Source organism: Lacerta agilis, chromosome 14 (assembly GCF_009819535.1).
Source record: "Lacerta agilis isolate rLacAgi1 chromosome 14, rLacAgi1.pri, whole genome shotgun sequence".
NCBI lineage: Eukaryota > Metazoa > Chordata > Lepidosauria > Squamata > Lacertidae > Lacerta > Lacerta agilis.
Genome location: NC_046325.1, coordinates 14,871,577 through 14,898,783, shown reverse-complemented (window position 1 = coordinate 14,898,783; position 27,207 = coordinate 14,871,577). Strand labels below are relative to the sequence as shown.

The 27,207-nt window shown below is 47.0% G+C and overlaps 1 protein-coding gene across 1 annotated transcript; it reads left to right on the top strand.

The window, feature by feature from the left end:
- The first annotated feature begins 3,763 nt into the window (after positions 1–3,763).
- Positions 3,764–27,086, top strand: SEZ6L2 (seizure related 6 homolog like 2). Its single transcript, XM_033169484.1, has 18 exons — positions 3,764–4,044; positions 7,822–8,049; positions 8,593–8,910; positions 9,032–9,165; positions 10,439–10,631; positions 13,418–13,603; positions 14,994–15,165; positions 15,598–15,761; positions 17,638–17,832; positions 19,548–19,686; positions 20,892–21,088; positions 21,921–22,115; positions 23,224–23,415; positions 23,669–23,860; positions 23,992–24,030; positions 24,155–24,272; positions 24,600–24,702; positions 26,520–27,086. Exons 1-18 carry the CDS (start codon positions 3,972–3,974, stop codon positions 26,547–26,549), a joined length of 2,868 nt encoding a protein of 955 aa, XP_033025375.1. The 5' UTR covers positions 3,764–3,971; the 3' UTR covers positions 26,550–27,086.
- The last annotated feature ends 121 nt before the right edge of the window (positions 27,087–27,207 follow it).

The following is a 27,207-nucleotide window of genomic DNA, read 5'->3' as shown; positions in this document are numbered from 1 at the left end:
GTCCCGTTGCTCCAGAAGCAGTTTAGTTTAGTCATGCTGACCACATGACCCAGAAAGCTGTCTGTGGACAAACGCCGGCTCCGTTGACCTGAAGCGAGATGAATGCCACACCCCACAGTCGCCTTTGGCTGGACTTAACCATCCAGGGGATATCTACCATTTTACCTTTTATTTTATTTAGACCCCATCTTTCCACCTAAGGGGTCTCTGGGTGGCAATATATTCAGTAGGAGATGATGAGAAGGCCCTCTGCCTGAGACTCTGTAAAACTGTTGCCAGTCAGAGTAAGCAATACTGCACTAGATGGGCAAATTGTTCTGATATAAAGCATTTTTCTATGCTCAACATTTGTTTGCAAAGGAACTCTCGTAGATAGCAAAGGACTGGGGGGAGTGTGTGGGGGTATGTGTTTAGGATGCACACTCACTTCTTGGCAGTGGCGTAGCAAGGGAGGGGCGTAGGGCGCAGGGGAGGGAGGGTGACACTCCCCGGCCCCTCCCACCACTCTCCGCCGCCTGGCACCCCGCCCCTGCTGCTCCCACGGCAAATGAGCGAACTGCCAAGCGAGTGGCGGCTTGTGGGGCTGCCTCATCTGTAAAGCAGCACGGAAGGGGCAGCCCACAAGCTGCTGCCCACCCGGTCGCCGTAGGAGCAGCAGCGCCGGGCTGGATGCACTGCACATGCCCAGAAATTCCGGGCATGTGCAGTGCATCCGAGTTGGCACCACTGCTCCTGCAGCGACCGGGCGACCCGCCAAGTGGGTGGCGGGGCGTGGGGCCACCCTGGACGGGGCAGCCCCACGTCCCACCACCCACTCGGCGGGTCGCCTGGTCGCAGCAGCGCTGGGCCGGGTGGGCTGCACACCTGTGGCATTTCCGCACATGCACAGCCCACCCTGACATGCGTCACGACGTTACGACACATGCGTCGCGACGGCGCAACGCCCCGCCCCCAGGGGGGTGCCTCCACCCCGCCCCCCCGGGTGGCATGGAGGCTTCCTCTGCCACTGCTTCTTGGTCCTCAGAACTGCTCCACATGATGAATAGGCAGCTTGCCCTATACAGTGGTACCTCAGGTTAAGAACTTAATTCGTTCTGGAGGTCCGTTCTTAACCTGAAACTGTTCTTAACCTGAAGCACCACTTTAGCTAATGGGACCTCCCGCTGCCGCTGCGCCGCCAGAGCACAATTTCTGTTCTTATCCTGAAGCAAAGTTCTTAACCTGAAGCGTTATTTCTGGGTTAGCGGAGTTTGTAACCTAAAGCGTATGTAACCCAAGGTACCACTGTAATATTAATATTTATGATCTATTAGCACTATAAATATGCATGGCACTCTTACAAACTACAGGAACGCTGCTGGTCCCTGCCCTGCAAAGCTTACAGTCTAAAAATTGACAACCAGGGCAGGGGGCAGGGCGCAAGACAAGAAAGATGGAGATAAAGACGAAGAATATGTGTTCAGTTTGGTTATGCATGCTTCGGGTTCGTTCCAGAAGCCTAGGACTCACCCATCATCACTCCCTTTGGGTTGCATAGGGCAGGTGCAAGGGACAACATGTTTTTCAAATAAGCTTGTGTGTCATGGCTGCTTTTCTCATTGAGAAACCCAAGGGTGATCCAGAACACAGCTTGAAAACTAGCAGAATAAGACCCTTGGCTTATTTCCTGCTGTCCAGCCCCCTCTCATATTGCAACCAAGCCCTGAAACTGCACATCCGTCATCCCTGGTATTGCCCTTAGCAACTTCCCTACCAGTCTCTGGTACCTATCTTAGCAACTGCCTGGCAACCACAGTGCCTCCCTTAGCAACCGCTCTCCCACTGCAACTCCCATAGCAACCATTGTGAAGATTAAGTTGAAACAGCCAAAGAAGAGAGATTCCCCTCCTTTCTGCTGTTCCCCAACAACAGCCACCCCACCCTATTCGAATGTCTCTCCATCCAACACCCCCACCACCACTAGTGCATAACTCCTCTTGGCCCCCACATCCATTCATTTCAGGAACTTTCACCCACCCACTTTGATATTCTCTCTCTCTCTCCCCCCCTCCCTCCCACAGTCTGTGATGCAAGGGGGCAGGGTTGTTGTTGTTGCTGCTTTTGCCTTGCTGAAGAGGTTTGTGGGAGCGATATATTTGATGGCAGAGGTTGTTGGGAGGGATACCCATATATGGGTACAGGAGTTTGCAAATTAAGTAACATCTAATTTTGGGAGAAAGGGAGGTAAAATGAGCAGCTTACTAAAGGACAGGGATAAACTGTAACCCCCTGCCCCCAATAATTCTGGACCATTGCAAAAAAAAGGAAAGGAAATAAAGGCAACATTGCTGAATACAGAGTGATGAGGTATATAAGAATTTGAGGACAATTAACTACATTTGTGATAAAACTGAGGCCTGTAGTTTGCAAAAACCCATCATGAGCTAAGATACTGAAGGTGGCATAAAATACAGAGAAACTGATGGTATTGAATAGATGCAAATCCAATATCTCTGCCTGAATACCTGAGTTGAATTCGCAAGAACTGCATAAAAGCTGCTCTTCTTTTGTAAAATGGACTAAGCTACTTAAGCACCTTGTTGTGGTACGTTTTAAAGTCCTACCACCTGCATCTCTCAAAAGGAAGTACGGTATCTAAATGTGACCCATGTTTAGCGGACAGTCATATCAGAGTCAACATGGGTTGTTGTTTTTTCTTCTAAAATTCCAGCCCACTGCCTATTAAAGAAGCATAGTTTTATTTTTCCCCTCCCATGTATTTATTTAAGAGATCTGCTTATCTGTAGGTATTATTTTGCAGATCCAAAGGCTGCATTTTAGTTAAGGCCTCAGTGCTGCTTGCAAACAAGCATTGCATTATTTTCATTTAATTTTTTTTTTTAAAAAAAGATCAGGTAGTTATTTTTCCTTCATTGCATTTGTAAGTCATATACCTATAGGCACCCTCTAGGGTGGGAGTGGAGGATCTAGATTCCACATTCTGCAAAAGGCTACCCTAGGACCCAGAATAATCTGTAGCTACCGGCTGCATTTCTGTTGGAAATGCACAGCCTGCCATCCATTGCGTTTCATTGTCAAGGACAGAGAGAGCCAGAGAGAGAGAGAGAGAGAGAGAGAGAGAGAGAGAGAGCGCTACTTGATTTGCCAAACAAATTGATAGGCACCCAAGGTTTTACTGTACTATTTTTTTTAAAGGGCAGATTACTGCATCCATCTGATCTCTCTTTTTTTGGCAACTGAATCTGAATTGCTTTGGCAAGATTGAGAGGGGAGGGGGGGAACAATGTGCCATGGCTAATAAATGTAAAGTCTCTGAAATAACAGGAATCTATATGTGATTTTTCAGATAGGTGTGTAGGTGGGCTTGTTCACAGGTTTTGCTGAAGGGTTTATAAGGTGTCATATGGGTTTGTGGAAAGACAGGATGATCCACTTCTGCTGAGAAACCAGGGAGCCAGTGCCTTTTCATATGCAAAGAAATGCATCTCTGCATCCCGCATTTTCTCTGTTAAAGTGGGCTTAGGTAACTGCTATTCTGTGGGCAAAAACCACAAGAGAGACAGAGGGAGGCATTATTTGTCAAAGAGGCCTGGAACTGAAAATGAAAAGGTGTTACACTGCTTCACCTTTAAAATATGTATGTATATTTATCTAAAGGAAGGTGTCTATATGATTCATCTCTGTGTTGTTGTTTTTTTAAAATAAGTGTTGTACGTTTGCAAAAGAACAACTAATGAGCAGCAAAAATATTTCAGAAATAGCCAACTGACTATTTCTGAAAGACAAATCCTAGATTGCTTTTGAAAGGGAGAGGAAAAAAGAGGAAAAAGAAAATAACACAGGAATAGCCATTGCAAGGGAATCTACTGCATTTTCATTTGCTAAGCAGGCTCCTGGCTCCACGGCTCCCTTGCCTGGTAGGAGAAGGAAATAGCTAGACTAGGTATTCTGCAGGTCTGAAGAAATCCAAAATGGGCTGTTCGGAAAAAGCAGCGTCCAAAATGCTGTTCCTTCTGCTGCTTAGCTCTGTGCCTCTTCTACAAGGTAAGGGGGCCGGCTTTGTCGGGAGAGGGGTTTGGGTGTGTGTGTGTGTACCAAAACGGAATGGGCTTGTTGCATTTTGACAGTGTTTTGTACCAAAGGAAAGGGGATTGAAAATGCATCCTCATCTTCCCCACCCCCCCAGGGTGCAAATGGCAGGTGGATATGTTGTGAAAGCGGTGTTGCAGGCATATGAGCAGTATTTCCAAACGCACCTTAAAAAAGAAACCTGAAATATTTTTCTGCCTTGCATGGAAACACATGGATATTAAAACAGCTTTGGGTATGAGATTGTGATGGGAGGGTACACGAAGGCTACCAGGGTTCTTATAAGCGCTTGCAAAATGAAACGAGGGATGGAAAAATTGTTGCACAGAGCTGGGAGGTTCTGTGCCTCCTTGCAAAAAAGGGGGGTTGATCCTCTTTGGGGTTTGTAGAGGTGGAATACAGAGATCTGAGGAGTACCAAGCATCCATAGCAAACGAATGATAATCAAGGGTGTTCTAGGGGAAATGGACAGGGAAATATTCTGTTTAAAAAGATTACAAAATATAGTACAAAGGGGTCCATAAACTGCCTTTGCTTTTGATTATTAGTATGCCCCCCCCCGCAACATTGTAAAGGGGAGCACAGGCTTCAAGGGAACCAATTATTAATAACGGGGGAGGGGTGTCAGGTTGTTGCAGAACATTGTAAGTGAAGCAGAAATTTGGGGCTCACCCTTGATTGATATGAGTGCAGACAGGACATTTGGGGTTGGGAGTTGAGTTGAATTTTGAAACGTGGCGGTCAAAGAATTGGGGTACAAATAGATGCTGATGTGTGTAAGAAAAAGAAAGAAAGTGGGGTGTTACATACAACACTGCAAAGAAAAACAGATTCAGGATTTCTGCATTGCTAAAAGGAGACATGATTTTTCATGCAACGTAGAAACAAACAAGGTTTATAAGGTCCCTCTTAATAAAAATGGACCTCTTTGTAAAATCAGAAAAGGGGTGCCCAAACATAGGGATTGTGTTTCTTCTTCATTGTCATTCAGTTCTGGGGTGTACAGCATGCAGGGTTGTAAAGAGCTGAAGAGATTTGGGGAACTGTATAGCATAATGGAAAAGGGGGGGGGGGGCAGGCTTGCTTGGGCAATGCATTTCCAAACAGGATCAGCGATCATGCAGCTTTGCAATGCAGTTAAGGTGGGGAAGAAGCTCAGTGTTGTTGGTCGTATGTGGGGTGCTCAGCTGGGTTAGCAGGCTGCTGCATTTTCAAGGCCTTAAAGTACCATGGCAGCAAGAAAACTAGATGTGGGAAGGCAGAAGGGTTGTGAGGCAGAATGGTGAAAGATGAGGCTAGGCCCTGCACTCCATGAAGGATGGGGTTATTATTGATGCACTGCAGGAACTAAGGATTCGGGAAGCATAGATTTTTCCATTTGGGTGTGGAGACTAGATGTTTATCTGGATTCCAGTTAACTGTGTTCCTTCCTATACTATCTTGAAATCACAGGTGACACCCACCTTCGTTGAATTTTATATTTTTTTAATGGCAAGGGGAGGTTATATGTGAGCAGTCACTCACTTAGGAGATGCTGCGTGTGTGATGTGCCACCAAATTACCGTAATGTGGCCTTCCACAGAAGGTTATCTTTTTCCTGTCTTAACAACCGTTCTCTTTCCCACCCCAGAGGCAGCTGCTTTTTGATTTTTGACATCCGTCTCATTGAAGGGGTGGCTGGCTGGCTAGGAGTGGCTGACGGATCCCTAAATGGGATGGGTGAGGCAAGCCTTCCCACTCCGTGGGGGTCTCTCTGCCACTTTACTGTGGGGTGGCGAATGACTGGGCCCACAAGGCCTGCCAGGCAGCTGGCCTTCTTAATGGAGCGAGTTCAGAGCAATTAATGGCTCGCCAGCAGCTGCCAGGATCTCACATGCTGTCAGACGCCTACGGCGGCGGCGGCTGTCACTGCCGAACTTGTCACATCAAGGCAGCAAGAGTGATGTGCGGGACTCATCATTCAAGGCCCTTCAGACCGTGATCCGCAAACCCCCTGCTATCCCATCCCTGAGCTGTCTCTTAGTGCCTGCCAACCACCTTTCAATCAGCACCCTGCGTCCTAGCCACAGGCTCTTTCCCCTTCTATTTTCCCAGCAACAAGGCCAAACTTAATGTGTAAAATATGGAGCTAAATGACGCAGCCTTCTGCAGTAAAATGGGAGGAGGGAGGCAGGCAGGCAGGCAGGCATTCACAAGAGCACTTAACACACATTAGTTACCTCCCAGTTTGCATTTTAGCTACCGCTTTACTCTCAACAAGATCACGTCTCTACAGTTCACTTGCCTTCTTGCCACCCTTCAGCTGCGCAGTTTGCCGACAGTGCCACTTTATCACAGATAAATTACTCCACCTTAAACACACACTAATCACCCATTTTGTTCATAAGGCCTAACTTCTAAATGAACGGCCTCTTCATCCTTTTTTAACCAGTATGTTCATCCAACCAGCATTGAGAAAAACAATAAGAGTTCTTCCAATAAGAGTTCGTTCAGTAGATTTAGACCCTCTTAATGGTTATGAGAACACCCCTGATTGAATCTGGAACAAGACATATAGGATTATAAAAACAGACTGAATCAGCGAGGGGGGAAATATCTCATTTTTACCACACTTAAAGAAAAGTGTAGTTTGGGCTGCAATCCTAGAACACTTCTCTAGTTTAGTGAGTAAGCCCCATTGAACTGTATGTTAATGACCACACAAATTCTTTTTGTCTGGATTAATGAACAACTGAGAAAGCAAGATAACCAGGGTGGGTGGGGAGGCAGGACTAAGATATATTTCGACTTTCTGGAATTTATTTCCATTTGGGGCAATAAGCAGGCATGCGGCCCAGTGCTCCAGTTAGGGAAGGGACGTTTGTGTGGAGGGACCCTTTGCAGTCTATAAGAACCGCCACTGTTTTAGCCAAAGCATCACCCTCCTGTAGCTTTCTTAAAAAAAAAAAAAACCCAAAAGGAGTCTACACAAATGCTAAGAGGACTAGGGGTACCTCTTCTCCCTCAAGTTAAAACACAGAGGTGGCCAAATGTTATAACAGAAGTGCTGAAGCAATGGAAGTGGTGGCCACTGTTATGCATGCCTTTCCCCCCACCACCAAGCAAGGCCATATTTCAGGGATGGACAGTTGACCTATGGGTGGGAGTGGCTGGGCTTCCATTACCACCGATCAGTGGCCAAGTGACTTCTTCCTCCTCAGCCGACCTTGTGCCCACTCAGACCCACCTTTTCCTCCTTCCTAGACAAGGACAAGGGGCATGACTTTGAACGGAGGTGGATTGTCAGGCCTAAGTCCGTGCTGCCACGAGGCCTGCAGCCATTTCCATATCCCACCAGGCGGGCCTTGCTGAAATTATGAAGCCTCGTTTCAGTCAAGTATTGCCAAGTCCAGTATGTGGCCAGGCCACACTGCTTCCTCTCTCCTACTCAGGGTAGACCCACTGAAATGAAGGAACATAAGTTGGTCATGTCTAATAACGTCAATGGGTCTACTCTGAGCAGGACTAGCATTGGCTGCAACCCACTGTGCAGGGCACATGGACCTGGTAGGCTTAGTTTTGTTCTGTGCTGAGGGACGTAAGGAGGACGATGCAAGATCTGGATTGTGGTGGACGGAGATGTGGAGGCCTGTATTGTTTGTCGACTTCTTCATTTATTGCATGTCCTCCCGAGTCTTCCTCCGGGGAAGCTCAAAAGCTGATAGGTTTCCATTCACCCTTCCTTCACTGCAGGCCTGCCCCTCTGGGAAAATGATGATGTGGTCCCGGCTACCCCCTCCCCGCAGCTGGAGGCCCTGTCATCGGAGGCCATGGGTGGACCCAAGGAGGAGGAACTGGGGGTCTCAGCTGAGGTGAGGGGGTCCTCACCCCCCAGCCCCGAAGGCCTCTCTGAGTTGCTGCAGGGGGCATTGCTGAGGAAGGAGTTTCTGGGGGGCGAGTTGATGGAGGAGCCCATCCCTGGTGAGAAAAATAAATCAATCAACTGGAGGAGGGTGGGGGGAGGAAGGGCGAGGTTGTGGCGCCCTCTTTGGGCATGGCTGAAGTAAAATGGGGTGGCTTGTGTGGGAAAGTGTGGGTGGAGTACTATGGATAAAGTAGGTTTGATTATTAACTGGAATAAACATTCCAGTTTGGTAAATATTGGTAATAAATACAGTGGCAGCTGGTCCATTGGGGTGTTGGGGCACACACCCACAAACCTCAGCCTTCTTACTTAACAAACAGTCAAGGGTGTGTGTGGCTGTGCCTGTCATTTGCTCTAGCGCCACCTACTGCTGGCCTCCCAGCCTTCCGCCCTACCAGTCCCATTGAGCACCAGCCACCAACTATTTCTAATAGATAAGTCATTGGTTTACTGCCAGAAAAGCGGTATGCACTTTGCAGAGTGGCTATTGGAAAGGTGTGGTGGGGGGCTACAAATGTACGTGTTTCCCTGTCATCCGTTCTGATTTCCCTTCCCCTGTTCTTTCCTTCTCTCCCACCACCGCCATCGTGTTGTCCTAGGAGGTAGCCCTTCCACGCTGCCCCCATTCCACCCTCCTGTCCAGCACTTGGATGGTGGGGTGGTCCCCGAAGCCTCTGAAGCTGCAGCCACAGGTCCTTCCCCTTTGACCACTGCTGCACCGCCCACTGGCTTCCTCCTTACGACCCCTCCGGCTTCCACAGCGGCTGCTCCCCCCCGCCTCCCACCTCCACCTGATGAGACCGGGTCTGCCGGCCAACACATCTCGGCCACGACCACGGCCTTCATCCCCGAAGGCGACGAGGAGACCACCACCACACTTATCACAACGACAACCATCACGACTGTGCACACGCCAGGTGAGGGATGAGGATGTGGAGTGTGGACAGATTCCAGAGTCGGTGGACTTGCTTGAAAGTGTGCTTCCTTAAGGCAGCGTGAAGCCATTTTGATTTTCATTGTTGTGTCTTCCTTCCCAAGTACTGTGCAACAACAACATCACTGACGTGGAAGGCTACGTGGAATCTCCGGACTACGCGGGCGCTACTTTCTATGGGGGCCTGGATTGCACCTACACAATCTCTGTTTATATGGGCTACGGGATAGAAGTGCAGGTAAGCTACAAGAAAAAGCGCTAGTCTGAAGTTGAGAGATGTTCGCTGTTCTATGTGTTTTTTAAAAGAGGATGAGCAGGTAGCATAAAACTTGGTCTTTTCTGGTTACCTTTGGTTTATGTCCTTCAGATTTGTCTCATTTTCCTGTCTGCAAGACAAAAAGAAAAATCTGCTTGTTTGCTGCCAACTGCTTCTAGGTGTTGGAGACTAGAAAATACCTTCTCTCAACCTAGCGATGCTGACCATGACTGAAATTTATTTGCTTCCTTCAGAGAAATAACAACATCTTGCATTACAGTCTTTCTCGCAAATAGGTTTACATTTTGTGTCCCCAGCCAAAATTCTCAGGCCTTAGAGGAAAATGTAATAAACAAAAATCTGCCCTTTTCCCTTATGGGGTACACAAGAGCCCTTTGTAGGTTCTCCATTGGTAGGAGAATATAACAGAGGCCAACCGGAGAAGATTGAGAAGCAAAGTCTTTATTTTCGCTGTTGCAACAGGGTAACCTCCCCACACACAGGAGAGCAGGGGAGGGACCTAGGTCCTAGAACAAAGGAGTGCCTGCCCTTATATAGAAATATTTGAAATTGCCCATGCTGCCGTTCAAGACCACCCCCAGAAACATCATACAGACGTCACTGAAGGGGTGTAACTCAAGACCACCACCCCAGATACATCATGGTTACATTATGAAAAAGGTGGTATCCAACAAATTTGAGCAGAAATCTGAGAAGTTTGTTTTCCCCTACCTGCCAGTTTATATGATAATGCCTTATCTGATTGCCTTTCCTGGGTAGCTGGCCATTCCTCTGAAATGGTAAATACTTAGTTCCTGAATCTTTTACACATATTGATATATTGATAGTGTGCTCAGCTTAACAGATACTTGCCAGACTGTATTTACAGGGAGGTGTAAGTCCCAAAGAGAATTGGAAAGCTTTTCCTATTGTTTTCTCTCCTTGCAGAGAAATACTTGGTCAGCTGGGAGTCAAAATGGTACTGCTTCAGACATGTGGCCCATACATTCATGTACATGTTTGCTTGGTACACTTATGAACAATTATTATATATATAAGACCTTAATATTCTTACAACAAAAATAATGGTGTTATTATTTTTTTATTCTCAGACAAAAAGTCGTGGTTGTGTTTGGAGGGTGGATAAGCTTAGACGTGTCCTTGTAAATCATTTGTTCTGGGTTTCAGTCCAAGAGAGGGAGAGCTCTTTTTTCTTCCATTCTTTGTCCTGACTTTGTCCACCTTCCACCCCCAGGTGCAGAGTCTAAACCTATCCAAGGAAGATTCACTGACCGTAGAGGGCCTGGGAGGGGAGAAGCCTGTTGTCTTGGCCAATGAGTCCCTGATGGTTGAGGGGCAAGTGATCCGCAGCCCAACCAATCAGGTGTTGATCCACTTTCAGAGCTACCACACCACCACCCCTGGAATCTTCAAATTTCACTACCAAGGTAAGAAATGGGCATTTTAGTCACCCCTTGAAATATGTGAAGGAGCAATTTACCAACCATGTTTAAAGTAAGTGGTTTTTAACACTTTAAAAACAGGCCAGTGGTTTTGTGAAGTTTTGAAGTGACTTGTTTAAACCAGGCTATAGGCTGTAAGACATGCCACCCTGACCTTCTTTAGGAGTTAGGGCAGGATATAAATCAAATAAATAATAAAATCAGATCTGTTGGGAACCAGTCCTCAGTTGGAGTAACTCAGGACCAAGCTGGATCTTACAAGGTGATGATTATTTATATGCAGCACGACAACAATTGTGATCTGTTTGTCTAAATCATGGGTAGGCAAACTAAGGCCCGGGGGCCGGATCTGGCCCAATCGCCTTCTCAATCCAGCCTGCGGACGGTCCGGGAATCAGCGTGTTTTTACATGAGTAGAATGTGTGCTTTTATTTAAAATGCATCTCTGGGATATTTGTGGGGCATAGGAATTTGTTCATCCCCCCCCCCCCATATAGTCCAGCCCCTCCACAAGGTCTGAGGGACAGTGGACCGCCCCCCTGCTGAAAAAGTTTGCTGACCCCTAGTCTAAATGCAGGGCTCACCAAATTGCATGAAAATCCTGTTTGCTTAAAGTTGCATATAAGGTGAGATGCAGGTCTCATTTTTAGATCAAAAGGTACATGTGGGTGAGGGGTCCTAGCCATTTGCTTCTGATAGTGAAAGTTCGGTTGGAAAACGCCCTGGGGTGCCCCTGCAGCCCCGAACTCCGAGAGTCCTCTGGTATGCGCAGCTCTGGAAAAGGCATTTCCCTTCTCCTCCAGTGCGCTTCAGCGACATACATCAAATGATATATGTACACTAATCTTCTAGCATAACACAGCAAGAAGCGTGAGACATTGTAGAGCTAACCTACATATTTATTTACACACTATGTACAGACAAAGGATTCATGGCGTCCTCTCTCTCCAGCTCTGAGAGGAAAAACAGGACAAGTAAAAGCAAAAGTACAGTACAATAGTACATACAGTGGAAGAGATAAGACTGTCTTCTGTTCCCACATTCTTCCCAGACAGGCATGTGGTTTACACCAATCTCATCTGCAGCATTGGAGGCATGAAATACAGTACTAACATCTTCTGGTAGTAGAAGTGAGAGAAAGGTTCTTGGGGAGTGAAAATACTGCAGGCAGTAACCGGTGGACACAATATAATTGAGGCAAAGTGTAGAATATCATTAGTCCCTGACAATGAAGAATGTGAAAATGTGGTATTTAGCTATGCTTTTTAAGCCTAAGTTGACTAAGAGTGACTAAGAATGATGACAAAGAAATAGTAGACTTTTGTTAGGTTGGGAAACCATGGCTTGAATACTAGCAGAGTAAAGCACCCCCCTCTACAGAGATATCTCATTTATTAATATGGTGCGAGAGCATGTTTAGATGTAATCCATTTGTTACATGATTTGTTTTTGTCATTAGTATGGGTTTTTTAATGTCTGTGTACAGTGTTAACAACAACAACAACAACAACAACAAGTGATGAGGCAGACTCAGGTTTAAACAAATGGGTCTGCTGCCATTTGGGTCTAGTTTGAGCCACGTTATTATCTGACCTAAGAGTCACAGGAGCAGGGTCAGAGTGCTCTGCAAGACCTGAGAGAAATCCTAGAGATGGTACACGGTCCTAGCTTGAGAGTTAGAGACTGAGGAGCGAAGAACAGAAGAAGGATATCTGGGACTTGGGCAACAACTTGGAGAGGACCTAAACTGTTTATCTGGGCTGCCTCTACAGATGCCTGAAACAAAGGCCCTCATGCTTAAAGTGGCACAGTTTTCCCCTGGCAGAAATGTTGTGGTTCACCATGTGATCAACATCATCTCTTTCCTTTACGTTGCAATATGGCCTGACAATCCAAGATACCTGGATCAGTGATTTGGATTGGAGCCTATGGTTTACCAGTTGTTGGAAACCAGGCGAGGCAAGAGTGCTGTTGTGATCAGGTCCTCTTTGCCGGCTTCTCATAGGCATCTGGTTGACCACTATGAGACTAGGATGCTGGAATAGGCGACTGGCCGGATCCTGCATGGCTCCTCTTGCATTCTCATTATGCCTGCCAGTTACAAATCCTTGGTTGCGTTATTTAGCTTCTCTACCAACAGATGGGGCTGCAGACGTTTATCCTTCTTCAGCTGCTGCCCTTTATGTTACCATATTGTTGTTCTTTTGACGGAGTTTCAGCCATGTTTTGGGCTGAAGGATTGATGTTTCCATAACTAAGAATCAGTGCCCTCCCACCACACACTCATCTATGGAAGTAGAGGTTTGGGAGCTTGTGAGAAACATGCAAATTTCAACTTTTGTTTTGTAAAGCTAAGTTTCCAGCCCTCGTGTTTATGGAAATAAACCTGAAAATGTGTTGGCAGAAAGGGTTAAAAGCAAGAAGCCCAGAGTATAGCCAAATGTGGGGTGTTTTTTTTAACTCTCTCAATTTTCTAATGCTTATATTAAAAAATTTCAACTGACTGCTGAGCAGCATACAATTTCACAATAAAAACATTGTAGCAAAAAGTGAAATGTGCCGATCAGCTGTCATCCAGCACCTTCCACCTTTAGAAAAAGCTATATGCAAATTCAGGCTTGATTTTGATGGAAGTCATTAAATCAGTCGCTGAATGCTGCAAATTTCCCCCTCCTCGATCCTTCCCAGTTCTCATTCTTTTGGCCTCGGGCCATGTGCTTCTTTTTGACGCCGCATTCCTTCGCTGCCCCCACCCTGTCCCCCAATTCTAGCTTTCCTCCTGAGCTGCGGCTTCCCCAGCCGACCTGAGAATGGCGATGTCATGGTGACTGACCTCCACCCAGGTGGTTCTGCCACTTTTAAGTGCGAGTCTGGCTTTCACCTGCGAGGGGAAGAAACACTCATCTGCCTCAACGTCAGCCGCCCTCGCTGGAGCGGCACGAGCCCTGCATGTGTGGGTGAGTGAGTGGCCAAAGCAATGTGGGGTTGTGGCTCATTTGGCTGGAGCATAGTGCCGAAATTGCCAAGGGTTGCGGGTTCGATCCCCGTATGGGCCAGCTGCATATTCTTGCATTGCACGGGGTTGGATGAGATGATCCTCTGGGTCCCTTTCTACAACTCTATGATTCTAGAATGGAACAGGGTAGCCTTGGGGAAAGGCAGAAGTGGGGTAGACTGTTGACCAAAGGAAGGTCCTCCTCCGAGGGTCTTCTGCTGGTTCCCTCACTGAGAAGTGAAGTTACATGGAACCAGGCAAAGGGCCTTCTCTGCAGTGTTGCTCACCCTGTGGAACGCCCTCCCATCAGATGTCAAGGAAATAAACTACAGTGGTACCTTGGGTTCTCAAACTTAATCCGTCCCAGAAATCCGTTCCAAAACCAAAGTGTTCCAAAACCAAGGCGCACTTTCCCATAGAAAGTAATGCAAACTGTATCAATCCGTTCCAGACTTTTCAAAACAACCCCTGAAACAGCAATTTAACATAGATTTTACTATCTAACGAGACCATTGATCCATAAAATGAAAGCAATAAACAATGTACTGCAGTCACACAATCAGTCAGTAGCTGAACTGGGTTCCACACAGTCACACAAAAAAAGAGCTACAAAAACGCAAAATAAATTGGAAAAACAGACAGACCTCAGCGTAACACTCAAAACTGAAGTGTGGCACTCAAAACAGAAGCATAACACTCAAAATGGAGCATGTTCAGCTTCCAAGCAGACTGGAACATTTACTTCCGGGTTTGCAGTGTTTGGGTTCCAAGTTGTTTGAATACCAAGGCGTTTGAGAACAAAGGTACCACTATCTGACTTTTAGAAGACATCCGAAGGCAGCCCTGTTTAGGGACGATTTTATGTTTGATCTTTTATCGCTATTATTATTATTCTGCTGGGAGCTGCCCAGAGTGGCTGGAGAAACCTAGCCAGATGGGCAAGGTATAAATAAATTATTATTATTATTATTATTATTATTATTATTATTATTATTATTATTATTATACTCTAGCCAAGTAGGTTAGAGTGTGACACTCTTTCTTGTGTTTCATAATTCATAACACAGAGAAGAATCTTGTGACTGTTTAATAGGGGTTTATAAAAGGATAAGTGGAGCAGAGAGGAAATAAATAGAAAAGATTCTCTCTTTCTCAAAACAGTGGAAATCAGGGTTGTTCAGTGAGCTGATTATTAGGTTTTGGGATATATCACACTGCTATTACTAATATGTGGAAGACAGGAGTGCCTGGCGTGCTCTGGTCCATGGGGTCACGAAGAGTCAGACACGACTAAATGACTAAACAGCAACAAATTACTAATATAGCAATATCTGGCCTTTGTCCCTCACTAGCTTCCTGTGGAGGTACAGTCCACAATGCCACTCGTGGGCGCATTGTGGCTCCTGAGGCTCCTGGGGGGCCTCACGGCCGGAACCTCACCTGCCGCTGGTTGGTGGAGGCGCCCGAAGGCCAGAGGCTTCACCTGCACTTTGAGAGAGTGGCTCTGGACGAAGACAACGACAAGTGAGGAAATACTGATGCACGGGCGCTGCAGGAGAAGGAGATGAGGGTGGCGGAGAGGTAGAAAAGCTGACAGGGAGCAGAGAGGAAGTATTTGCAGCTGGAGGGGAGAACGGGGCAGAGGAGAGAAAGGACAAGAAGTGGTTGAGGGGAGGGGAGGAGACATCAAGGGAAGGAAATGTGGGAACAGGGAGAGCAAGAGAAGGTAAGCACATCGGAGAAGATGTTAGTTCAACTAATTAAGGGGAGCTGGATGGCAGCAGTCAAGATCTCTAGGGCTTGGTGGGGGGGGGGAGCAGTGGGAGGCAGAGGTTTGGAGCAGTCCTCTTAAGTTAGATTGAAGCTCTCAGGAGCTTTGAGGTAAACTAATATAGTGCTTTGAGGAGGAGCAGGCCCAGTCACACAGGGCTTTTTTTCCTCTGCTCTGCTCTCCAGACTGATGATCCGCAGTGGGAGCAGCGCCTTTTCCCCGATCATCTACGACTCGGATATGGACGATGTCCCAGAACGGGGGTTGCTGAGCGATGCCCAGTCTCTCATTGTGGAGCTCACCAGTGAGGGCCCGGCCACACCTCTCATCCTTAGCCTGCGCTATGAAGGTGAGAACAGAGACCTCTCCACTTAGGTGCTCTCAGAAATGGCAGGAGCAAGCCAGCGTGGAAACCGGCATCTGGTATTGGTTGCTTCTGATTTGTAATTCTGGGTGACCGATTAAATCACAGTAAGTATAATCAAGTGTACGTATTTATCACCGTATAAAATATTGTCTTGGAGCAAATGCAGAATATTGCATTTAGTGGACTCATAAGGTAAAGGTAAAGGACCCCTGACAGTTAAGTCCAATCACGAACGACTCTGGGGTTGTGGCGCTCATCTCACTTTACTGGCCGAGGGAGCCGGTGTTTTTCCGCATACAGCTTCTGGGTCATGTGGCCAGCATGACTAAGCTGCTTCTGGCGAACCAGAGCAGCGCACGGAAACGCCGTTTACCTTCCTGCCGCAGTGGTACCTATTTATCTACTTGCACTTTCGAACTGCTAAGTTGGCAGGAGCTGGGACCAAGCAACGGGAGCTCACCCAGTCGTGGGAATTTGAACCGCCAACCTTCCGATCGGCAAGCCCTAGGCTCAGCGGTTTAGACCACAGCACCACCCGCGTCCCTACAATGCCACCCGCGTCCCTCATATAATTCTATAATTTCGCATTATATTAAAATTTTGGAGAATGGCTTAATCTTTTTGGGTATAAGTTAAGGTTACCAGATTTTTTTTTTCAATCAATCTGGGGACTCTTTCAACTTCCTAATAAATAGATGGATTTTGTCAGAAGACTGATTTGTAAATCCGGGGACTGTCCCCGGTGTAATAAACAAATATCTGCCTTTTTCCCTTATGGGGTACACAAGAGCCCTTTGTAGGTTCTCCATTGGTAGGAGAATATAACAGAGGCCAATGGGAGAAGATTGAGAAGCAAAGTCTTTATTCTCGCTGTTGCAACAGGGTAACCTCCCCACACACAGGAGAGCAGGGGAGGGACCTAGAACAAAGGAGTGCCTGCCCTTATATAAGAAATCTTTGAAATTGCCCATGCTGTTGTTCAAGACCACCCCCAGAAACATCATACAAACGTCACTGAAGGGGTGTAACCCAAGACCACCACCCCGCCAGATACATCATGGTTACATTATGAAAGAGAATTGGGAAGCTTTTCCTATTGTCTTCTCTTCTTGCAGAGAAATACTTGGTTAGCTGGGAGTCAAAATGGTGCTGCTTCAGACATGTGGCCCATACATTCATGTACATGTTTGCTTGGTACACTTATGAACAATTATATATATATATATATATATATATATATATATTATATATATATATAATCTTAATATTCTTACAACACCGGGAAACAGGGATGTCTGGTAACCTTAGTATAAGTGTGGCACTGCAACAAAGTATCAGGGTTGCAAAAACTCAATTCTTTCCCACCTGTTTTGCCTTTTTTCCCCAACTGTGAGTCAGCATTTCATTCTCACTGAACATGCTCAGTCTTCATTAGGCTATTTTGTCTGGGGTTCAATGTGGTGCCTTCCATAGTTCCAGTTACAGGTAGGTAGCTGTGTTGGTCTGCCATAGTCAAAACAAAATATAAAATCAAAAAATCCTTCCAGTAGCACCTTAGAGACCAACTAAGTTAGTTCTTGGTATGAGCTTTTGTGTGCATGCACACTTCTTCAGATTTGTTTGGGGTTGTTGTTTTTCTTCCCATTTTCTGGCAACCAGAATCAGTCGGTGCTGGTACAGCTGAATGTCACATACTGATTTGAACTAACCATCACCAAGGCGTTTGCCTGCAGATTCCTAATCAGCAGTGGATGTATGACTACTGCCATCTACTGGCCAGCACTGATACAGCAAAGGGAGGGGCCAGAAATGGGCACCTGGGGAACTTTCCTGACTCTCTTGCTCCTTCTCCTGGCAGCTTTTGATGAAGACCGTTGTTATGAACCATTCCTGGCACATGGAAATTTCAGCACATCAGACCCACTGTATCGCATGGGGACTGTGGTTGAATTTGCCTGCAGTGCCGGATACATGCTTGAACAGGGGCCTTCTGCCATCGAGTGCATTGATTCAAGAGACCCCCGCTGGAATGAGAGCGAGCCCACCTGCAAAGGTAATCTCTCAGCCTACTCAGCCGTGCCATTTGATGCCAACTCTTTCCATTTTGTTCTTGAATTTCTTTATAACTCTGCCTTATGAATGTGTACAAGTGATCAGCGATGCAGTGCATCAAGATTCATTTTTTTTCTGTTGTGTTTATCAGTTCACATAACTGCTTAGGGACATGGGCAAGACAAAAGGGGGCAGGGTGAGAATGAGTGGAAGGAAATATAAGTCAGGAGAGATTGCGCTGGTGGCACCAGGAAAAGAAAAAAGCAATTCTGGGAGGACAGAAGGGGCAAAGTCTGTTTATAGGTGAGTGAGTTGGGTTAAGATCTCTGAAAGAAAAACAGTATTTGTTAATTATGGGTCCATAAATAAGGAGGGTCCATAAATCATCTCCTTGTTGGGATGGGGGGGGGCTGCTTGCCCTTGGTGCAGCCCTTGCCTTTATGAAGTCTGAAAACCAAATGGAAAAATGGCGGTCTCGGGTCTCCTAAGGTTTTGATGCCACTCCCCAAGCAAGGCCAGGGTGATTTGGAACCCCCTGTTGAAGAAGGATTCAGACAGAGAAAATTTCTCCTCAGACTGAAGCCTCCTATTCTACAGGTTGGCTCAGGAAAACATAATACATTTTCAAGTTAATGAGTATATTTAGTGCTAATCCTACAGGCACTTATCTGTCCGCAGGTGCCATTGGAATGAATGGGTCTTGCTTCCAAGCAAACACATTTAATTTTTTTTTTTTACTGAATTTTATAAAAAAAAATTGACAAAACATCCATCTTACATATAATATATAAAGACAACTTGGCCATCTTGGCCTGAGACTGCCCTCCTCCTCAGCTAATGGTTTTCCTAATTATGCTCTTATATTGCATTTTGTTGTTGTTGTTATTATTATTATTATTATTATTATTATTACCCTTAAATCCAAATCTTAAATACAACATTTAAACATCCTATTGATACTAATTGATATCTCTAACCTTACAAAACTTCTTGTAGCGCTACTAATGATGTCAATTGTTTACAATTGTCTCTCAAATACAATGTAAATTTATTCCAGTCTTTCAAAAAGGTCTGGTCCTGCTGGTTCCGAATTTTCCCGGTTAGTTTCGCCAACTCTGCATAGTCCATTAACTTCATCTGCCACTCTTCTTTTGTTGGGATCTCTTCCTGTTTCCATTTTTGGGCCAATATTATTCTTGCTGCAGTTGTTGCATACAAAAACAATGTTTTATCTTGCTTATGTATTTCTCTACCTACAATACCTAATAGGAAGGCTTCTGGTTTCTTTATAAATGTACAGTATATTTCAACATTTTTAAAAAAGTTCATTATGTATCATTTCCCAGAAAGCCTTCACTTTCTTACAAACCCACCACATATGGTAGAAGGTACCCTCTTTTTCTTTACATTTCCAACACTGGTTATTTAGGGTAATTTCAATTCACAGAGTAGACTTTTAGTTTTGCACAGCTGGTTGGTGTTTCAGCCTACAACGTGACACTTCATAATAGCCTCCAGGTCTCTTTGATATGCTTGCAGTGTCAGAAGAGGTGTTGAGTCACAGTCTTCAGGGCAATGAGGTCTGGGGCCTGGGTTTATCTTCCCACAATTCCACAGAAGGATCTAGTTTAAAACTGGCTTAGGTGGGCAGTGCCGATGCACCTTCTGGTTCAACATGTGGCCTCTTCCTGACTGTTGTGTTATTTCCCCCTCCAGCCTTATGTGGGGGGGAGCTCTCTGAGTCAACAGGCGTCGTCCTTTCCCCTGATTGGCCCCAGTCCTATGGGAAAGGCCAGGACTGCGTCTGGGGCATCCGGGTGCAAGAGGAGAAACGAGTGCTGCTGGACATCGAGATGTAGGTGCCACCTTCTGCCGTCACCATCAGCACCACCACCCCTTTTTGGGGGGGGGGCGGATCCTCATGATTCAGGCATCGACATCCCACATTGTCCTCACATGGTCTTCCGAAACCACCATCCATCATTAGATTGATTGTTCAAGTCATTCATCTCACCCATTTAATATGGTAAGGTCCTTGCATAAGATTTGGAGATGTCTCATCTGACAAAATAGGATGCCTTTTGTGACACAGGCAGTGCCTGGTCAAAGCAGACTCTATGGCAAGTTCTTGGTATTTTTAGGTGCAAATTTCTACATTTCAGGAGGAGGATGTTGAAGGGAAGCGGTGTTCTTAATCATCAACACAAGCAGGAAAACTATTTAAACAATAATTATTACGCTGCTGCTCCTGGTGATTTTCTTTGCCACTGGCACTGTACTAGGACTTGACGGGAAATGGCAATGACAAGGTCTTTCCCCCATGAAGTTTGCGATCATGATTAAGATATATAGGAGTAAAGTGATGAGAGAAAATAACCGCTTGGTATAAATGATGCAAAAAGGAAGGTTATTTATTTATAATTCCATTTGTAATCCTATCTTTCTCCCCAAACCCACATAAAAATCTGGAGGCCTGAGAAAATGGAACAACCCTCACACCAAGCAGAAAACAACAGCAACCCCTATATATGCACTTACAAGTCACAGTGATGAGATAACACCCATTCTTAAAAAACAAAACAAAAAACCCAACAACCTCACAATAGTTTGAACACTGTCTCTGAACAGGAAGAAACCACAGCGAAGTAATTATTTATATTAAAAAAGAATAGCTGTCTGGCTGACTGGATTCTGCTATCCCTTAGTCTGATGGTTGCCACACTGCTTTTGCAAATGCACTCTCAAGTACTTGCTTTGAGGTTACCTGATTGAACATCTCCACATTGTAAAACATGTCCCTGTTTCTGCATGCTAAAAACAAACTTCCTTTAAAGAACCTCATTTTCCTTAACGGTCCTAGAAAGCTTGTGGTTCTCGAACCATCCATCCATTCATTTATTCGCCTGTCTATGCATCCTTCCATTAGTCTGGAAGAGAGAAATGTTGGAGCAGGTTAAGCGACCTACCGGTAATCCTGCCACTTTGCTCTTCCTCTTTCCTTTTTAACGGGGGTTCCTGTTTGTGTGTCTCTCTTCCCCTCGACCCCAATTCTCCTTCTAGCCTCAACATTCGCAAATCCGATGTGCTGACCATCTTTGACGGGGGGGACCTGACAGCCCGGATCCTTGGCCAGTACTTGGGTCCCCATCCCCGCTTCAGCCTTTACTCTTCAGGCCCAGCTGTCACCCTCCAGTTTCAGTCGGATCCTGGGGACCCCCTTTTTGGACTCAGCCAGGGATTCCTGGTGCGGTACAAGGGTATGAGAAAGAAGCCCTGAGCGATGGGTGGGAAATGATGGAAACGCCATAGGAAACAAACGTATTTCTGACACATCCTGCAAAGATAGTCTTATCATGCCAGACCCCAAAGTTGTTTGGAAACTTCATAGGGGATCATGGCGGGGTGGTGTGGGGAGGATGTTCTCACATGCTCTGCTTGTCTGAGATTCCCCACTGAAAAAGAAAGGAAGGCCGAAAAAGCAGGCTGGGGTGAGGGAAAAGAAAAGCATAGGGGAGAAGAAGGGACCATTCTTGCCTGTTTTTAGTTTTGTGGAGAGATAGATTGGGAAAACATGGTTATCCCACTGCTGACACCAGTCCTGCTACCATTCCAGCCTGGATTGCTACATAGATTTTAAATACCCAATGTAGGTTCAAATTTTGTTACCTTGACAGTGTTATTGCAGGGGTCTTTTCCTGTGAGACAATCATTAACCAGAAGAACAAGATATTCTATAATGTTTCCCTCTCTCTCTCTCTCTCTCTCTCTCTCACACACACACACACACACACACACACACTCCCCTTGCTGTCCGTATCAAGTCATTCTATTTGTCCATGGAACAATGGACTTCACTCACCAAACAGAAAGCCCCATACTGTTGTGTGCAGAATCCCTGATCTGGGATTTCCCTTCAGCTTGTTGCCATCTCACTATTATCCTAGGAGAGTTGTTTGGGAGGACGGGCCTGTAGGACTCCCCGCATACCACGGGAAATTGGGAGAAGGAGACACATAGGTGGCGGTGGCGGTGAACATGGCCTGAGGGATGGTAGTCCCTAACTCCTTCCTCTCCTCCCTGCTCTTGCAGAGGTTCCACGAAACGACACTTGCCCCGAGCTGCCCGAGGTGGAGTTTGGCTGGCGCACAGCTTCTCACGCTGCGGTCATCCGCGGCACAGTGGTGACGTACCAATGCGAGCCAGGCTATGACATAGTGGGATCCGACATCCTCACCTGCCAGTGGGACCTGTCGTGGAGCAACAGCCCTCCCACTTGCCAGAAGAGTAAGTCTTCCTAGGGCCAGCAGTGGGATGGTTTTTACCCCAGGAAAGGCATCCTTTTTTCTTTTACCCCCCCGGACTCAGAATATACCAGCAGGGACCTGGGTAGCAGGAGGGTGAAGAAAGAGGGTAAGCAATACCTGCTGGAGTGAGAGCCATTGTGGTGCAAAAAACATTGGGTCCCAAGGGATGGAAACGGGGCACCTGCCAGGAGTTATGAAGTAGCCATGGACTACTGAAAGCCTTACTCAAGATCCATGTTTAGTTTCTGAGCTTTCAAATGGACACAAAAGCAAAGGTGGGAAACCTCCAAGGCCCAACAAGCTTCCTCATTTGACCTGCAAGGCTGTTTTGGGCAAGCCATGCTAAATCTGCCACGACGCTGGGAGCCTCTCAAGCATTGTGTAAAGTAGGATTGGATTCCCAAGCATCAGCTGTTAAGGCAGCCCTGCTCACTTTGGGTGCGCAAGAAAGTTTGCTGCTGTGCTAAGCAGGATTGACCTCCCAACACATTGGCTGATGCAAGGAGAGGCCAAGCCTGCTGGATTCAGATGCTTAAGAGCTCTGCCCTCTGCTTTGTTTTAGCTGCAGTTTCGGTGCAACTTCTTTTCTGAACCAGGAAGGGGTTTGTGCTGAATCTTGCCTGTTTGGGACTTCAAATCACCTTGCAGGCAGCATTGCCTTTGAAGGGGTTTGCACTGAAACATCCGCTATTCCCCTTCGTTTGAACCATGCCATGCTTCCACCAAATGATGTCATATGTATGTGACATCAAGTGATTGGCATTTGGGCAGCTCCACTCACCTATCAGATTTGCAGAGTTCCTGATAAACATCTGGCCTGTGGAGCCAGAAAGGTTCTCCATCGCTGCCATGCAGGATTTTGACCGCAACACAAAGAACTAGAAACTGGTTTCACTTAAGAACAGAAGATAAGAGGCTGTTGGGCAGCCACAGACCCCATGTCCCATGTCTGCACTGTATCAGGAAGAATATTAGTTTCCACGTTGTGAGGCATAGCACCTCAACAGGGAGGGAAGGGGAGATCCACAGGGCCCATTTCTCAAACCCGTTTTCCTTCCTCTCCCTCTCCCTCTGCTTCTTTCCCAAAGTTGTGAACTGCGCTGACCCTGGGGAGATCAGCAACGGCAAGCGCAGCGTCTCAGACCAACGTTTCTCCATTGGCTCCCACGTCCAATATTTCTGCCATGAGGGCTACGTGGTGGAAGGGAGCAGCACGCTGACCTGCTACAACCGGGACACGGGCACCCCCAAGTGGAGCGACCGGGTGCCCAAATGCGTCTGTGAGTAAAGAAGTGGGGTCCTACTGAGAAGGGAAGAAGCTGTGTTGGCCGAGCTGGCAGGGGAAAAGCCGTTCTGGGCAAGGGGGTAACTGGGCAGCACCTGGAGCCCAGAAGGGAAGATTACAGGAGTGCGGGAGGTCGAGCAGGGGAAGAGAACCATAGCTGCCGCATCGGGATTTTTAAGGGAACATGTGCAGGGTGGCCAATTTGGCCTTCCAGTTTGGAACCAAAGGCCCCTTGGTCTCTCTTACAGTGAAATACGAGCCCTGCCTGAACCCTGGCGTCCCAGAGAATGGGTACCAAACGCTTTACAAGCACCACTACCAGGCGGGAGAATCCCTGCGCTTCTTCTGCTACGAAGGCTTTGAGCTCATCGGCGAAGTGACGATCACCTGCATACCTGGCCACCCGTCCCAGTGGACCAGCCAGCCTCCTTTGTGCAAAGGTATGGTGTTCTCCCCGCTCCAGTTGCCGTCACATGTGGCCTGCCCACTCCCCATCCCACCCGCCCCCCTCTGTCGTGATTGCCTCTTGCTGCTCTCTAAACGCCCCCCTTGGTCTCTTTCCCTCCCCCAGTGGCCTATGAAGAGTTACTGGATGGCCGGAAGCTAGAAGGTGAGGATGGGATTGTGATGGGGAGCTTGGGAAGGGAGGGCCAGGGCAAGAGGGTGGGTGAATTTGCCACTGGGTCTGCTACTGAGGTCACTCGCACGTTCCGGTCGCGCCTTTTGTTTTGCAGTCACCCAAACGACAGATCCTTCCCACCAGATGGAAGGTGGCAACATCGCCCTGGCCATCTTCCTGCCCATCCTCCTCGTTATCCTACTGATTGGTGGCATCTATGTCTACTACACCAAGTGAGCCAAGCCTCCACAGATCTTGGGGGGCAGAGGGTGGAGTTGGGCCTTGGCCAATGGGTGGGCAAGGGCCGAGTGGCATTGGATGTAATAGGTTGCAATGGAGCAACTTGCACCTGCCCGACAAAGGCAGAAGGCTGTGGTTCTTTGGTGCTGTGAGAATATTAAATTGGAATGGAGAGGATTTGTGTGACGTCACCGCTGGATATTGAGGGTGCTCAGCCCCCTTCTTAAAAACTGGGGGGAGGGAGTGCCAGGGCCCTGGCAGCCCGACTGGCTTGCTTTGTTCTATCTTCTCCTTCTCCTCCTCCTCTTCCCCACCCCCAGGTTCCAAGGAAAGACCCTTTTTGGCTTCTCCTTCTCCAGCTCCCACAGCTACAGCCCCATCACTGTGGAGTCTGACTTCAACAACCCTCTCTACGAAGCTGGGGTGAGATGCTCTTTGTCCTGCGGCAGGCGGGGGAATGGGGAAGAAGGTTGCTAAATGGGACAGGAATGTCTGTGAAAACACCACTTTTTTAAAAATCAGTTTTGAAAATAATATTAGGTGGCAGAAGGTAGTATAGTAGTATTTCTTAAAATTATATACTGCCCTTCATCCGAAGATCTCAGGGTGGTCCACAAGATAAAAATACAGGATAAAAACACAAAATAAATAGAGCAGAACTAAACCATAACCACCACCCCTTCCCACAAACACATTTAAAAGGGCATTAATCAGGCAAAGGCCTAGTTGGATAGGAATGTTGAATAGGAATGCCTGGCGTGCTCTGGTCCATGGGGTCACGAAGACACAACTAAATGACTAAACAACAATGACAAATGTGTATAATGAAGGTGCCAGATGAACCTCCCTGGGGAGAGCATTCCACAAACGGGGAGCCACTGCAGAAAAGGCCCGCCATGCTTTATTGCAAGGGGGAGGAATGTTTTTCAGCCCAAGGACCACATTCCCTTCCAGGGACCATAGGCTAATAGTGGATGTGGCCAGAGGCAGAAGTGGCCCGAGCAATCGAGGGCCAGTTGGAGAGATTTGGAGGGCCACACTTGGACCTTGGTTCTCTATCTCTGCTCCGCGTGGTTTGTGTTTTAAAATAAATATCAATAAATATCTTATAGCAGTTTCTGGGGCATGAGAAGCTCCAGGGGCTGCATTGTTGTTTGGTTTCCTTAGGGGTGATTAAAAAAAAAAACACCCTCTGAAAAATCACCCTGTTTTTGTAATCTTGTAAAATTTCTGTTATGTCCTGCATGTGTAAGTGGAGGCTGGTCTGCTACCCCACATCCAATCCACAGAGAGAGACTATCCATGACTATCTTTTGTCTTAAGGGACTATAAGCCAGGATATGTGCACGCTGAGCAACAAACTGGGATGCCAGAAAAAATCACTCTGTAGCTTTTGAAAGATAATGTTCTTTAACAGGGATGGGAAATATTTTTCTTCCCTTCTGGGGAAGCCAGTCTTCTAGGGGCCGCATGCCAGGAGTGGGAGGGCCAGAGGCAAAATTGGCAGAGCAAGAAATGGGAATTTTACCTTTCTATAGTAGACTAGCTTCTTCCCACCCGCACAGCCTTCTCTGTCCTCAAGGCAAGCAAGAAAGCCTTATCAGAGTTCAAGGGCACATTTCAGCGCAAGATGTAGCAGCAGCCACCAACTTGGATGGCTTTGAAAGAGTATTAAACTAATTCAGGGAGGACGAGGCTGTCTGTGGCTATTAGCCGGCATGGCTATGTTCCCCCTTTGGAGGCTGTATCAAGGGGGGAGAGTGCTGTTGCATTCTCGTCTGCTTCTATGGGCATCTGGATGGCCACTGAGTGAACAGAATTCTGGGCTAAGATGATCCAGCAGAACTCTGCTTATATTCTGTTGCTTTTCCAAACATAGTAGTTCTTTTGGGGGTTGGGGGTGCTCCCAATGCACGTTCAGTTTCCAGAGGAGGAATTTTCCTCAGGATCAAAGCAGAGGAAGAAAAGCCCCCCCCCCCATCACTCCTGCTGCGGCCCCAATAAATATCAACTCCACAAACTGATGCTAGTTGACACATTTTACATCACGCGTGGTTGAGTTCTGAGTCTTGGACTAAAAGTGGCTTCCCAGAAGCATTTTGTAAATCAACCGGCATTAACTTCCTAGCTGCCAAATTCCTCTGATGTTTGGGGTGGTTCGGGACGGGGAAAGCGTTGGCAAAACTCCACCCGGATGATAACGCGCCCTTTCCCTCCTCTCAACTTCTCTCCGCTGGCAGGACACCAGAGAATACGAAGTTTCCATCTAGAAGGTGTCAGAGGATCCGTGTTCTTCCCCCCCAACCTGAGCGGGTTTGAGGATCAGCGACTGAGAACGATTCCTATTTAAGGAGGGAATAGTGGAAGGTGGTTTCGGGGGAGTTTAGGGGAAACAGCCGGGAAGAGGGGGGGCTTCTCCTCTCTGCCCCACAGATTCACCTTCCTCCATTCCTCCCCATGTTGCTGCCTCACTGTCCACTCTCCCAGCTTTGGACACCGTCCACTTCCCCCTCCCCACTCCTTGTAAATACCCTCTTCAATGTGCCAAACGCGTTTCACAGACAACACACACACACGCACACAGGTTTTTTTCTGCTTTACCCGTTTCTTTACCTTTCTTTACTTCTTTGTTTATTTGTTTGTTTACTAACTCACTTCCCCCCCTCCCCACCCGTTGTTTATTATTTCCTTAGTGGTTGAGAAAGGAGGGGTTGCGCCTCATCCCTTTCTTCCCTTGTCTTGTCCCCCCCGCGTCTTTTCTAAGGAGGCGGATATCAGTTTTAGGTGCTGCCATTAAAACAACAACAACAACAACAACAACACACACTTTGGAAAGTAGATTGTACAGTAACATCACTCGAAACCAGCATTTTGTGGCGCTTGTAGGAGACCTTGCCGTAAGCAAGCTGTACTTGGTGCCAAAGGGAA

Excerpts from the sequence above, each read along its gene's own strand:
- SEZ6L2 (XM_033169484.1), top strand. The coding sequence starts at position 3,972 with ATGGGCTGTTCGGAAAAAGCAGCGTCCAAAATGCTGTTCCTTCTGCTG. Across the intron at positions 13,604-14,993 it reads CACGAGCCCTGCATGTGTGG|CTTCCTGTGGAGGTACAGTC; the intron begins GTGAGTGAGTGG and ends GTCCCTCACTAG. Across the intron at positions 15,166-15,597 it reads CTGGACGAAGACAACGACAA|ACTGATGATCCGCAGTGGGA; the intron begins GTGAGGAAATAC and ends TCTGCTCTCCAG.